At 39.9% G+C, this 15996-nt stretch overlaps 1 protein-coding gene across 4 annotated transcripts in view; it reads right to left on the bottom strand.

Annotated features, from left to right (window-relative positions):
• LOC124283333 (separin-like) overlaps positions 1 to 15996 on the bottom strand; it is a 51539-nt gene that overhangs the window by 12988 nt on the left and 22555 nt on the right. For 2 of the 4 annotated variants that reach the window (XR_006900326.1, XM_046719368.1), the window contains exons 1-10: positions 10355 to 10444; positions 9787 to 10044; positions 8952 to 9108; positions 7403 to 8394; positions 6701 to 6929; positions 5256 to 5401; positions 4794 to 4918; positions 4130 to 4246; positions 3784 to 3948; positions 3141 to 3323 (exon numbers count right to left, since the gene is read on the bottom strand). Coding sequence is in view for 3 of the 4 variants with exons in the window: in XM_046719368.1 (XP_046575324.1) it covers positions 3141 to 3323; positions 3784 to 3948; positions 4130 to 4246; positions 4794 to 4918; positions 5256 to 5401; positions 6701 to 6929; positions 7403 to 8394; positions 8952 to 9108; positions 9787 to 9976 (2304 nt within the window). In the remaining variant the exon portion in view is untranslated. Of the gene's footprint in view, positions 1 to 2203; positions 2425 to 3140; positions 3324 to 3783; positions 3949 to 4129; positions 4247 to 4793; positions 4919 to 5255; positions 5402 to 6700; positions 6930 to 7402; positions 8395 to 8951; positions 9109 to 9786; positions 10045 to 10354; positions 10589 to 11196; positions 11470 to 12284; positions 12415 to 12795; positions 12928 to 13516; positions 13625 to 14097; positions 14286 to 15996 lie in introns of those variants that run through there. The other 2 variants (XM_046719367.1, XM_046719369.1) reach the window with 2 other exon arrangements.

Raw genomic sequence — 15996 nt, 5'->3', positions numbered from 1 at the left:
CTTGTTGTATAAAGATAGAAAAATGTCTCCTGTATAACAAAGCAGGTGACATAGAAACCGTGATGTCAGAATGTACACTGTGTACTGGTATTTGGCAGTGAGGAGGGATACCGAGTTTGCCTACCTGTACCTCTGTCATTAAGGTCCCTATAAGTGAGTCTGCAGCCACCACTGATTCTTGTCTGTCAGCCTCATGCTCTGGCTGCTTGTATTGCCTTGAACTCAGGCAATATGCTCCGCCAATTCTGCAAATGACAGAATTATATTTTTGAGAAAAGACTGTTATTTTATTTGAAAATTACAATTTATCAAAAATCACATTTGGGGGTAACATTTTTCACTCATATTTCATTTTTAAAAAGAAAACCGGCAACAAATTTGAAAAAGTCTCTCTGTTATTGCATAAAGTAATCAATTGGCTATATGTACACAAAATTTCATTGAAATCGGGCCAGTAACAACTACCGAGTTACATGCCCTTGTCATAATCCCCTACAACCTTCTCACATTCCTGTAGTACACACAGAGTATCCATATACCAGAGTTACATGCCCTTGTCATAATCCCCTACAACCTTTCTACCTCCGTAGTGACACACAGAGTATCTATATACCAGAGTTACATCTTGTCATAATCCCCTACAACCTTTCTCATATTGATGCCTTCCTGTAGAGACACAGAGTGTCCATATACAGAGTTACATGCCCTGTCATAATCCCTTACAACCTTTCACATTTTCCTGTAGAGACACAGAGGTCCATATACAGAGTTACATGCCCTGTCATAATCCCCTACAACCTTCTCACATTCCTGTAGAGACACAGCATCCATATACCAGAGTTACAGGCCCTTGTCACCATTGGCCTATACTTCCTGTGACACTGAGGACATCTATCTTCCTAGCTTTCCATATCAATTTATGCATTGATCAACATACAGTTGTTTAGATTGCCAATGGAATGATAACAACTGGAGAACTATGTTCACTAAGATCGAAAATGACGTATATGGAGAAAATAAGGAAATAAATTTGTCGTGTTTTTTCCTACTTTTAGCACGAGATAAACACATTCAAAGTCTCAGTTTACTGAAGGGATGTATTTCAAATACATGAAGCAATTCATATACAAAGAAAAAAAGACATTAAACTCCCCTACACCATACAACAACCACTCAGTAGTCAGTTGCTTCAACATAAACTCTATCCCTTCGCATCCATTGATTGAGGTGTAGGTTTGTCATTGACGAGGAAATGAGATCGGAGGTTTTCAAAAACTTTAAATTTTGAAAGTTCTATGCGTGAATTCTTCATTCAATAAAAACTATTTCTTACCTTCATTGACTCCATTGGGAATGTTTTCCTCAAAGGCGTGGTCCCCAGATGTTTCCGATGCATCGAAAATGTAGAGGCTGTCAGAATCTAAACACATGCTTGATCGCGCTGTCAAAACTTGTCGGATCTTTGACACTGCATTTTAAGCATGCCTGTCGCAACTGCGCCTCTTATTCTTAATGTAGGCGTGCTTTGACTGTGTTCTTCTCATTTTTATAGAATACAACAACTGTTAGTCAAGAATATATCAAATACGATGTTTATCGGTCGATGTTTTCGCTAAGCAGCCGCCATTTTGAATGCTTACCGGGAAAGGACGATGTTTTGTTGATATGCCGAATGGTGCATTGTGGGATACGTTTACCATATAAGGATGTAACGAAGATTACCGAATGTTGCATTGTGGGATATTTCGCCTTGCCGAATGTTGCATTGTGGGATATTTCGCCTTACAAGGATGTTTTCGTACAGAATACCTATCGCGGGAAAGTAGAGATATCCTCACGTGGAACATCTATTTTTAGAATGTTTTTGACCAACAACATGGCGGACACGATGAGCTTTCTAGCGATGTATAACATGAATGGGTTCGTCCCTGCTGGGAGGGCGTTGTTAGGGGTGAAAGTTCGGCGTTTTCAGGGTTTGATTTCACACATTTTTAAATATTATCACATATACGATTATGTTTGTAGGGGTTTATATCAATAAATAAGACTCTTTATCGAAAACAACGTGTTGTATCGTGAAGTACATGTGTTAATTATACGAAAAAAAATCAAAATCTCGATTTTGACATATTGAAGCAAATATGTCAATTTGAGGTGCCGTGTCTGGCCTTAAATCTTGCTTTGGAAACGAAAGATGTCTTACTCTTTAAACAAGTTTTCAAAGGACTCCTGTGTTGACATGAGGTCGTTGTCAGGGTTGAGTATGTAGAAAGCATTCTGAATATCAATTCCGCGGACACAGGCATGGGACTCCGACATGTGCCCTGCCGACAGCTGTGTGTGGAGGTGGTAGAGAGACGGGATCCTGGTGACTGGGTGGCTGCGGAGGCTGGGTAGACTCTCCCAGGGCAGGTGCTGGACATCCTGTACACAAAGCCATCTATTAGACTACCCTCCCATTATACACTTCATAACAGTGTAACATGAATAAAGGATGGGAAACAAGTTTTACCTGTTTTACAGTACACCTGTCAGTGCATCATGATAAAACAAAAATAATTCTTGAAGATTAATTCAAAGGCTGAAAGAATTTCCATCAGATAAGTATGTGTGGGCCTACAAGAGCCTGCCATCATGGGATTGAAATGAGTGAAGGGATTCTCAAAGAAACATGCTGCTGTAGTGAAATTTTGTAGTTCTGACAATACTTCTGAATCTGAGGACAGAATGTATGAACCAATCGGTTAGGGTGGTTGTGTTTTAACACCACACTCAGCAGCATTCCAGCTATATGGCAGTGGTCTGTAAATAATCTAGTATGGACCAGACAATTCAGTGATCAACAGCATGAGCACAGATCTACGCAAGTGGGATACAATGACATGTGTCAACCAAGTCAGTGAGCCTGACCACCCGATCCTGTTAGTCAGCACATACGACAAGCGTGGGTTGGTGAAGACCCATTTTTACCCAGATCTTCAGGGGTCTTTGAACCAATCTCTAATGCGCTGTTGAGATATAGCAATAATGGGGAGTACATGACAATGCAAGCCATGATGCATGGATCAGAGTACCATTACCATATAATAGCTTACTTTACATGTATTAAGACACTGCAACAGTGTTTGAACTTAGTGTACCTTATCTAGGACGAGTAGGACCGGCTGTCTGGAAGGACAGTTCATATCTGAGGCAAGAGTTTCACAGCACTTGGACACAGCAGTGGTGAGTTTGTGGGCAGCCTCATCGCTGACCTTCACAATCTTGGTGACCACGTCGCTGTGGTTGTCTACAGGGAGGCTGATACACAGGGTGAGCAACAGCTGCAACACACACAACATCATCCTGCAACGTTTGCTACTGTTACCATGGCCAACTCAAATGTCCTATCATCCATCCACAAAACCAGTGGATTTCTGTCTGACCAAATCGTGTTAAATCAAGCTTGATGCTACAGTGGATCAACTCATTACATAATTAAGTACTTGATGATCAAAACAAGATGTGCCATAATGTATACAAAATGAACTAATATACATGTACAGTTTCTTTTGGGTATGTTAATCTGGGTTTGTTCTACCGAGGGACATAATCCAACAGCCAAATATGGAGTCCTGTCACACTGGACTAACACTTCTGTCTAAATAGATCTTGACTGAAATTGTGCTCCTCAAAGAGTGAGTGAGTGAGTTAAAATTTTACATCGCATCGGCAATATTACAGCCATATAGCGATTGCTCCTCAAAGAAACAAGCTACCATGCTAAAGTGTCTTTATACATACCTCTAGAACTTGTGGTTCTACTACCGTCTTGCATGACTTTTTGATGTCTTTCTGCAGCTGTGTAAGAACTTCATTGACTTTTGACCTTTGACCCAAGGACAGCTGACCTTGTAGTAGACACACCCACTTCCCAAGCCAGTACTTTTCCATCAAGTCTACTACAGACTGCAACAGACCAACGACATAAAGTACTCTACTTCTCTGCTGGTACTTCAGAACATCTTTCTTGTTGTATTAAGATAGAAAATGTCTCCTGCATAACAAAGCAGGTGACATAGAAAACCGCATGTCAGAATGTACACTGTGTACTGATATTTGGCAGTGAGGGGATGCTGAGTTTGCCTACCTGTACTCTGTCATTAAGGTCCCTGCGAGTCTGCCACCACTGATTCTTGTCTGTCAGCCTCATGCTCTCGCTGCTTGTCTGTATTATTGCCTTGAACTCAGGCAATATACTCCGACCCTGTTATACGGAATTATATACCAGTGAGAATCCACAAATAATACATCTAAGACCATATACAATATATCACGGAATACATTCTGTGAGTGACATTTGTCACTACTATAGTAAAGACAACTAATATTGGGTGAAAGAATCAGCAACATCACATCCTTAAAAGTAGCCTGCAACATATTTTTGGAAAACAAATGCAGTAAAAATCAAAACATCCACACGTTAGGATACATTGAAGCAATGAATGCTATTCCACTCATAGATCAGAGGCCTCTTGATAAACAATCCTGGATCAGACAAACCAGTGGTTGAAATCATGAGCAATGACCCACATGATAATATTAACGAGTGAGTGAGTGAGTGAGTATGGTTTTACGCCAATTTTAGCAATATTCCAGCAATATCACGGTGGGGACACCAGAAATGGGCTTCACACATTGTACCTATGTGGGGAATCAAACCCGGGTCCTCTGGCGTGACAAGCGAACGCTTTAACCACTAGGCTAACCCACCACCATTAACATTAACGAGATAAAGATGACCAGAGACATACCTGGACAGACTCAAAGCCAGGAAGTTCCACGGTTACTGGATCAGTGTGACAGGTGAGTCGAGTCAGCAGTAGGCGATTGGTATCAGGCGTTGACTTTGCTAGCGTTACTTGACACACTGTCCAGTCTGACCCAGACAAACAAGTACAACATGAGCATTTCAAGGTCCTTACTATCTAGCAATGAGACATTCTTGCATATTTTCTGTTAAATCAAGTTTGAAATTGAAAATAATTACTTTAAACTGGTGTACAGAGCACTAAATGTATTCTTAAATATAACAAGCAAGATCATGGTAAGTTAAGTACTGCTCTGGATCTATCAGCATGATATTAACGTATGGCCATATTTCTCAAGCACTAGTGTTGGTAATCACCTGACCAGTTGCATACCTAAAAGAATAACATACTGATCACTCATCGTCATGACAACCCTATCTTTGGTCAAGGGAGAGAACTCTGTACCTGGGGGTATATGCTGCATCATCTGCTGGAAGTGTGACACTTCCTTGTTGAATGCAAGCAGACTCCGGACTCGGCATAAGTCTTCTAGGTCCTCCCTTAGTGTCCCCAGTTCCCCCTCACATGTAGCCAGCTCCTTCTCCACCTTCCTGTAGTGACACAGAGTATCCATATACCAGAGTTACATGCCCTTGTCATAATCCCCTACAACCTTCTCACCTTCCTGTAGTGACACACAGAGTATCCATATACCAGAGTTACATGCCCTTGTCATAATCCCCTACAACCTTCTCACCTTCCTGTAGTGACACACAGAGTATCCATATACCAGAGTTACATGCCCTTGTCATAATCCCCTACAACCTTCTCACCTTCCTGTAGTGACACACAGAGTATCCATATACAGAGTTACATGCCCTTGTCATAATCCCCTACAACCTTCTCCACCTTCCTGTAGTGACACACAGAGTATCCATATACCAGAGTTACATGCCCTTGTCATAATCCCCTACAACCTTCTCACCTTCCTGTAGAGACACAGAGTATCCATATACCAGAGTTACATGCCCTTGTCATAATCCCCTACAACCTTCTCACCTTCCTGTAGAGACACACAGAGTATCCATATACCAGAGTTACATGCCCTGGTCATAATCCCCTACAACCTTCTCACCTTCCTGTAGAGACACACAGAGTATCCATATACCAGAGTTACAGGCCCTTGTCACCATTGGCCTATACTTCCTGTGACACTGAGGACATCTATCTTCCTAGTTTTCCTATATCAATTTATGCATTGATCAACATGTTAGTTGTTTAGATTGCCGTAAATGGAATGATGGGGAAAATTTGAGAAATTGCTTTTCACACTGAGTGTTGTGAGTGGTTTAGTATATTATATGTATACTGTTGGTCCAGTGTCCAATTTCTTTGAACAAAGTTACATAATAAGTTACATAATAAAGCATCAGTGGTAGAACATGGTCACTGCAGTGTCAGTAATGTGCAACTATTCACACTTTAAGGGGGTAATGATACTTAATCAGATCAGTGTATGAAATAAGGGATGTCCGACTGCCAAAGATGGGCTAGATTTCTGATGGACGGTCTAAATTTACAGCTAGCCAGCCCGATGGTCTGTAGATGTTTCATACATCTAATTAAATTCACCATATCTTGGTGTCCATTTTGGGCTGGTTACAATTTGACGTTACCAGCCCAGATGTCAGCCTGGGTTTTTGGCTTATTTCATACACTGATCAGATAGGTCACACTTATAAGTTGCCCCTCCAGATGACCAACTGTTTAAGTTTTCTATTCATAGTCAACAGCTATTACCACCATCCACTACTCTATACTGTTACATAAGTGTCATTCATTCAAAAAGGGATGCAAATGACCCCTGCTTAGGGATATACGATGTCTAGAATCAATATCAAGGAATTTACCTAATTTTGCGACTAGTATTTGCAAGAGCTTGATGCCTGAACGTAATGGAAACTGCCTCATTGAGGTAGTATGCTGTCTTCAGTTCATCTGTGTTGAGATGCTGGCAGGCTAACATGCGACACAAGTTTCCGTACACATCGCTGGATGGGAAGTGAGAGATGTTGGTGAAGGCGGAGGTCAGGGAGTCCTTCACAGTGGTATCCTGGTGGTCCACAGCAGCAGGGGTATCTGAATACAATCAACACTCGATTACACCACACAAGTACTCTTTACTATCATGATAAACATATATGACACTATTATTCTATGTAACTTGCATCTTGCATGGAAATCTGAATTATCAAACGCGGATAGGCTACTGCAGATAACAGTTTTTCCTTACTGAAACATCTCTTAAGTATATTTAGCAGCACAATCAGAACACAGTCCCCTGTAATGCATGATGTCCTGATGATTTAAGTATTCATGATAAACAACCACGCAGGATTTTAACCAAAAACAGGTCAAATAAATATCTAAACAGGGTGCAGAACATTCAAATGGCAATTTAAATGACAAACTAACAGGTTAGAATACAAAGTATCAACATCACATTAAACATGTTCAGTACAGACGAAATTGAAAGTAAAGGTGGCATAAACATGATATCAGTAGATAGAAATGAAAAGTAAGAATTACTTGCACATTCAGCAATAACTTACCTTCCTCTTCAATCTCTGACTTGCCCCTCCTGCTAGTAGAAGATTTCTTCTGTCTGGTGGAGCGAGCCCGAGCCCTGGCTGGCACTGGTTTGGGTGGGGGTGCCTTGTCGTTGGCTACATACACATCCCCCGTGGTCTGGAGGCGAGCCTGTATCTGCACCAGCTGTAGCTGGGCCTTGAGGAAACTCTGCTGCAACAGGTCCTTACTGGTGTCCGAGTTGATCATCTTCAGGGCAGACCGAGACAGAAAGTCTGCAGTCTCAGACTCGCATTTCTTCAAAGCTGTTTGAGCTAGAAGACAGTACGTTTCAATACTGAGCTGTCTCAGACTTGGCAATAGCACTGGTTGGAGCTGTATCGATGACTTCTTGTTAGACTTTGAGATCAATTCTGCTGATTTTAACTGTTCATGTATAATAGCTGTGTTATCAGCTGTCAATCTTTCTAGAGCAGACTTAGAGGATTCAACCTTCTTGAGTTCATCCCATCCCTTTTCAAGAGATCCTGAATACTGATAGAACTCGCCCAGAGTTTCTGAGAACAGGAGGTCAAGTCCCTGTACGATGATGTCTTGACACAAGGAGCAGGAGCAGTCTGTGTTGTGTGGCACTGATGCAGGCAGCTCTACATCCAAAGACAGAGAGCTCATTGGACCTAGAATGGAGGCGACATCACTCTCCGAGGGTCTCTTAATTCCTGCATCTCGGACACTCTCAAACCCAAAACAATCGTCAATAAGCTCCTCATCTTTCACTTTATCATTCTTCTTGTTTGTGGATGCACTCTTGCCACGAGTTGCTCGAGGTTTCTTAGCTGTGGCAGTTTTATTGTTGACGCTGGCTTTTTGATGCTTTTGATCAAACACACTGACTTCCTCTTTACCAGGGATTTGTCGGAGTATCATGGCTGTCTCCTTCAGTAGCCGTAGACACTCCTTCTCATTGCTTGATATTGAGTTGATTCTTCCAAGTTCAAGTAGAAACTCTGTGGTCCTAAACAAGAAATGTACATGAAATGTAATAACTGAAACAAAAACATGAAAACAAAAGAAAGAAATTCCTTTTTGTGAAGGTTGTCCCTTTCGGAAGTGCATGAGTGAGTGCATGAGTGAGCGAGTGAGCGAGTGAGCGATGAGTGAGTGAGTGAGTGAGTGAGTGAGTGAGTGAGTGAGTGAGTGAGTGAGTGAGTGAGTGAGTGAGTGAGTGAGTGAGTATTAAATTGCCACTTTGAACATTCGTCCAGTTATATCACTACATGTGAGTGTAATGTGGGATGAATGCCTGAAGTGACACAGGTCTCAGATGTGTACCACTTTCACTATGTGTATGGTGTTGATAAATCTAGACACGTACTCGTGGCAAATTGGGATATGAACCAACAATTTGGTGTGTCCAAGGCTCTGCAAAGCATATTCAAGCACCTAAGGTATCTGAGCCAACTGTGTCCCTAATATCAAAATACCTTATTGTGAAACTTAAAGTAACACATTCCAGATATTGGCTTTCTGGAAATTCAGGACAATACCATCACAACACAATAAAGCATTTACCATCTTGGTAGACAGAGACGCTTGGAGATCTTGAGACCCTCCCTGAGGTATCCCCTGGCATCCTTGACATCACCAACATGTCGATATAGATGACAAAGATGAAGAATCGACTCCAGGAGTTCACTCACCACCATCCATTTGTCCAGTACATGCGGATCTGCAAACACAAAAAAAGGTGAACATGTCATATAAAACTACTTGCCCTAAGTTATTAAGATCATATGGTAATAATGTAGCTATCAGGGGGTGGAAATAACTTTAAAATTGCTAGTGTACTCCGGTACAGTGACACATGTAAAATCACTTGCCCTGATAATGTTTCCACTATACTGGCCGTTTTCTTGTTGAATTTTAAAATAAACAACATAATTAATATTGGAAAGTCAACTGGACACCGGTACAGCGTGATATACAAATTTGCTTGCCCGACAGAAAAAAACACTGGACTTGGGCGTCGGGCAATGGGTTATTTCCACCCCTGAGCTATGTCATACCTTGAGGAAAAAGGATGGGCCTCACACGAATACTAACACACAACTGTGTGGATTCCATGTCTGCACAGGTCAATATTACCAACAACTACAACCTAATTTGACAACCAAGTGCTGTCCAAAAACATGTTAGTTTCTAATTAATAATTATACATGAAATAGAAACGACATCAACTCCCACAATACTACATACCTAAAAGAGATGTTAAATGTGAAATATTGCAGTGTAATAATAGATACTAGTTTATGTTATCCCAACAACGGTACACACACAGTAGAAATTTGTTTCACAAAGGTAATTATTTACATTGTAAGCTGAAATGTTGGTATGTCTACTGTCTTACCCTTTCCAGACTGACTGACTACAGACTCCATGTCTCTGCCCATCAGGAAGTGGACCACCGCTGTGTGGAGTTTGACCGCCTCCTGGGCCAAGGAGAGGGCGTACTCTGACACCTGGGTTTCTGACTGCATTGGCTGGATAAGGAACATGGACAACAGTCTCTTGGCCACACCCTCTGTGAGAGTTGCCATCCAGCTCTTGCTGTTGGCTTTACTAGACTCTCCACCATACTCAGTATCCGCGTCAGACTTGGTTCAATCTACTCAGAGAAGGGATGATACTATCATACTAATTATCAAGGCAGCAACGAGCCCTCTATGAGGCGAATATGACACATATCACGAATATAGGGTTATATATAGGAACATTGCCCAAAGTGGCACAATGCCATAGCCACTAACTCACTCACTAGATTTCTATTGACTAATGTTATTTTGCTACAGGCAAAAACTACCTGTATGTGAAAACATAAACTCTGCACAAAATGATGAAGCAAAATACTGTTAGTCAAACTGGTTGAAACGAGTAGTCTGATATTCATTTAATCAATGACTTATGATGACTTTTACCTTCTGATTGAGAAGATTTATTCTCTCCTTGAGGAGCTGCAACAGAATCTTCTGATGGGAGTCCTCGGTCATCCCAGTTGTGTCCACAGCAGGCAGCAACATCTCTGCCATGTGGTACTGACCACTCTCCATCAACACCCTCGATATGTCCTGTCGGATCCGTGCTGCCGTGGTGGCATCAGTAGATGGACATACACTTAGTGCCATGCACAGTGTCTGCAGTTCTTGTACAGGCTGTGGAGACATACAAGGCAGTGCTTAACATAATGATGATTTCTACACGTGTAGTACAGTAGATATGTCCATAAAGGGCACTTACTAATCTGGACCCCCATCAACAAAGTGTTTGTAGTGCTAAGGTGATCGTAACTCTCATACTTTAACATCGTCTCAAGACTTTCTTAGCGCTAAGATTGTTTTGTCGAACAAGTCCCAGGTACTGGAGACTTATACAGGCTTTGGTTAAGACATTTTGAAGCCTCACATGCTAAAAAGCTCAGAATTGTTTCTATAGAGGAGCTGTATTAGGCCTAATAGATCTGGGCTCTAGTGTAGCCTAGTTTAAGCGTCCGCTCGTCATTCAATTCCCCATATGGGTACAGTGTGCGAAGCCCATTTCTGTCCGAGCTGTGATATTGTTGGAATATTGCTAAAAACGGCATAAAAGTAAACTCAGTGAGTCAGTCAGCCTAATAGATCTGTGAAAGACAAGCCATATGTTCTTTCATCAATCAAGTATACATAACTATGCATTTCTTGATTAAAACCAAACACATGAGTTCTTTTAAAAAAAAACACTCACTTTGAAACAAATACAAACATGGACATTATAAGTGTATTACCTTCCGCAAGAGCCTGAAGACTGATGCTGCCATGATAAGGTTTTGTGTCAGTGCTGACAAGTCCAGCTGTGACGTATCGGAGATGCCTGCTTCTATGCCTTGCATCATCAGGGTTACTGCCTGGTCCATGTCTGCCACATCCACCTCACACTGATGCAGCGTGTACACCTTGCTCGGTGCTGACACCTCCTTCACCCCCTCCTTCGTCCCCTTCCTGGCCGAAGGTTCTTCCTCACCTGGGTCAGGTTCACTCTCCCCGGCCGGCAGCAAGTACTGGACACAAGTGCAGTTTCATTTTAGATGGAACTCTGAATAGGCTGTCTACGACATATCAGGTTATGAATAGCAGTCTTAAACACACCTGAATTACCTTGACATAGTCATCAGTGGCTTCTAACAGTTATAAATGACTTTAAATAAGCATTGTCACTAAGGTGACATAATCCCCCACCGCAAATTATCAAATCAAACTAAACTAATTAAAGTGAAGGTCGCAGTTTAAGATGAAGTTAAATGTGAACAAAAACAAGACCAAACAACCTCTCTTGATATCTTGCTCTGTAGTTGTTACACAAATATTTTCAAGACTCACTTTGACCTTGACATGAATGTCATGGTGTATAAAATATACAAAAATAGTTATAAAGAAATTGTTTATAAAAAAACATTCAAGAGAAGTCTTGAAAGTCTATGAAGAAAATCCAGTGAACCATTCTTGAGATATTTTGCTGACAATCTTAAAATGCAGGTTAACATGCTGAAATCCTCAAAGTGTCACTGTGACCTTGAAAATTATGTGAAGGTCACCAAAATCGACTGGGCCCTATGCCTTCCCTAGATGAAGCTTGATGTCGAATATGAAGAAGATCCAGTTAACAGTTCTTGAGATATCTCACTGACCCCTTGTGACCTTGAAATGAAGGTCAATGTCACCAAACCTGACTGAGACCTGTCACATACTGTGATGAACCTAGGTACCAAATATGAAAAGAATCTAGTCAACGGTTCTTAAGATATTCCAATTCACTCATTTCTCAATACCAAATATTTGACAATGCTGAAGCCCAAAAAAGGGTCCAGGAACCAACCTGTTTACACAAGTCCTCCCGTGTGATGATAAAGCGCCACAAGTGTCCTTGAGCCAAGGTTAGGTAGCCTTCAGAACTTGTTGTCTTGCCCAACAAATCCAGAACATCATTCACACATTCTCTGGCAGATCTGAAATTAAGGATCGAATTGATGTATTACAATCATCTGAGCTGAATGAATAGTATTAGTTATTAAAATGTGCAAACAAATTACAGCTATTTTCATAAATAACACAGATAATTAAATTTCAATTTTATTTTTTTTATATCCCTGTGAAACATATTGGTGGCTAAATGAAGAATGAGAATAAAAAGGAGTCAGACATTTTAAATTTCAGATGCACTACTCTGGGTTTTAGATAGCTTCATATTCTGGGATGCTTGACTGACTTTTATCTAAAATGTCCAAATGATTTTTTTCAAAGTTTGTAATGAGATGGCAAAAATGTTCAGGAACATAATCATATGGTCAATGTGTCAAGCAAATTGTCTGCTAGTGTGTCACTCTCACCTGTGTGTCTCTAACCCTGTGACCCACATGATCTGGGCAAGAGACAGCAGGTAGCCAGCCTTGGTGCTGGAGTCCCCCACAACAGACACCAGGTCCTTCAGCACCACAGCCTCTCCCTCATTCCAGCGCTTCCTGCACACACACATCTCATAAGTCTTCTACACACACTAGTGTTTGGGTCAGTGGGCTACATTTCCTAGGATTTCCGATCATTTTTTCCCCAAGGACAATGATTATTGCCAGCAAAAACGTCTAGAGGATATTTCAAATGTAGTTAGGTCCTACTAAACACTGATTTAATCATCTCAAGCCATTTGTGGTCAGAAAATTGACAGACTTTGCACAGTATTTCAGTTACATCACAGCATGCCAGCTTGTAGGAAGAAAACACGATGTTTGTGTGTTCCCAGATGTTGAAACATTGGTTAAACTAATGAGTATGAGTATGAATTTGACAGACTAGCTTCGTGTCAGTGTTGGATTAGAACACTTGTCTAAGGGGTTCAGTTTTGCACAGCAAACTCTCTTGCAGCATTACAGAGTGCAACCCTTAACTGTAGATACATACATAGGAATCACATAAGTACACTGTATCATGTTAAATATGTTCATTATTTGCAATACAACATGTTACTAATCTCAAACTTGTACCCTCATTAGTCATTTATCTTACACCTTACTTGTAATTGTGTTGGTTTGTGAAAATGAGCAATCTACCTACTTGATGCCCCTGAAAGCCTCCAGCTCTGACTGTAGCAGACAGAGGATCTTGTCACCATCTGTTGGTGGTCTCTCCTCACCCTCAGTGTCGAACACGTCCTTCATTGTCCTGGGATGAACATGTTACACAATGTACACCATATTAACAGCAGAAGCAGTTGTGTCAGGGAGGCAATTTTCCATATGGTATTCCTCTCATGTTCGGTCTAATGTATTGTCAAGATCTCAGAAAGGTTCAACTCTACCAACAATGACATAGAAAGTGTTTACTTGAAGAACAGATTCAACCTAAAGTGTGAACGTCCTCAAGAAATTACAGAGAGGTTTGAGATGGTAACATATGTCACACAATGCATTATACATGCTGGTTGTTACGGTCATGTAACACTTCAGATTTCTTCATCTCACATGCTTTGACAATTAACATGTACTGCTGCCTACCCATCCTCACTGTTAACTGTCAACATGTTTTTGTGTAAATGTTTGAAACAATAAACTGTAAAACTATTCTCTAAAATATCTCAACATTTGTTTTCAAAAGCTAATACTGAATTTATGTGGCCTTTCAGCTAGCTGCCTTACTTGTCCACAAAGTCTTGCTGCCCCTCCCTGGAAGCATCCCGCTTGATGCGCACCCACAGTTGCACCAGAGTGTTCACGTGACTGTCATCAATGTGCAGGTACATTGCTATGGTTTCCATGGCTTCCTTCCACATCCCACGGCGCCGGTAACATTCCGTCAGGCAATTGTAGATCTTCCACAGCGACGACTACAAGCACCACAAAAACACAGGTGTTGTCTAGCATGGTTGCATTGATACCCTTGCTAACATGTTCAATTAAAAAATGTAATTTTTGGAGTAAAATTGATATTTTATACTTATCCTGACTCATGCTCTTTTTGCTTGTCTTCTTCTTCTTGCGAACATAGTGGAACACTTGTATCTCCCTAATTGAAGCTCCCTTCAATTTAAAATCACTAATTAGTATTCACCACGAGTTACCTCCTTTTCCACAAGCGGGAGCGAGGCCACCCTCTACCCATGTGCCTCACTCTCTCCTCATATACTGAGCCCAACATTTGAATTTACAGGAAATCCAAAGTGTTATTTGGGGAGGATGGGAGGGCTGACCTCATGAGTCAGGATAAGTATAAAATATCAATTTTACTCCAAAATTACATATTTTTCCTTATCCTGACTCATGCTCTTTTTGCTTGTAGCATCCTACGGAACGGAGGTGGGAATATCTAATACTTTGGATTTTTAATAATTAGTGATTTGAACTGTGATGATTGTAATAACCCTATGGGAACTTCATAAAGGCACTGAACTGATGAATTCCTGCTGCTAACTTATCAGCTGCCATATAAAAGGTTATTACCATGTACTTATTATGATAAAAAGTATATATAACATTAATACAATGCTTAAGACTAATAGACTTAAGCTTGTTAATATGCTAGTATAAACTCCTTAGAGTTTGTTAGCTAAAATACTTTAAGATATAACATAGTACTAAGCTTAAGATATGATTAAACTTAAGCTAATTATATAATAGCAAACTCTTTAGAGTTTGTTGTTAGTTAATATACTTATATGATATAGATATAATGCTGAGCTTAAGATATGAATAAGCTTTAGCTACATATATAATAGCAAAAACTCTGTAGAGTTTGTTAGCTAATATATTTTTATAATATGAGTATAGTACTGTGCTTAAGCTATAATTAACTTAAGCTACATATATAATAGCCAAACTCTGTAGAGTTTGTTAGCTAATATATTTTATAATATGAGTATAGTACTGTGCTTAAGCTATAATTAACTTAAGCTACATATATAATAGCCAAACTCTGTAGAGTTTGTTAGCTAATATATATTTATAATATTAGTATAGTACTGAGCTTAAGATATAATTAACTTAAGCTACATATATATAGCAAAACTCTGTAGGGTTTTGTTAGCTAATATATTTTTACAATATGAGTATAGTAGTGTGCTTAAGATATAATTAACTTAAGCTACATATATAATAGCAAAACTCCGTAGAGTTTGTTAGCTAATATATTTTACAATATGAGTATAGTAGTGTGCTTAAGATATAATGAACTTAAGCTACATATATAATAGCAAAACTCCGTAGAGTTTGTTAGCTAATATATTTTACAATATGAGTATAGTATTGTGCTTAAGATATTATTAACTTAAGCTACATATATAATAGCCAAAAAACTCTGTAGAGTTTATTAGCTAATATGTTTATAGTGTAACCATAGTACTAAGCTTAAGATAAGATTAGACTTAAGCTAAATGTATATAGCAAAATAAACTCCTTAGAGTTTATTAACTAATATACTTTTTATGTTAAAAACATAGTACTGAGCTTAAGTTATGATGAAACTTAAGCTATATATATATAATAACAAAACTCCGTCGAAGTTTTGTTAGCTAATACCTTTATAATGTAAACATACTGCTT

Source organism: Haliotis rubra, unplaced genomic scaffold, assembly GCF_003918875.1.
Source record: "Haliotis rubra isolate DU_JTF1 unplaced genomic scaffold, ASM391887v1 Scf313, whole genome shotgun sequence".
NCBI classification, from domain to species: Eukaryota; Metazoa; Mollusca; class Gastropoda; order Lepetellida; family Haliotidae; genus Haliotis; species Haliotis rubra.
The sequence above is the reverse complement of the archived record's forward strand: the minus strand, read 5'-3'. Positions and strand labels throughout refer to the sequence as shown.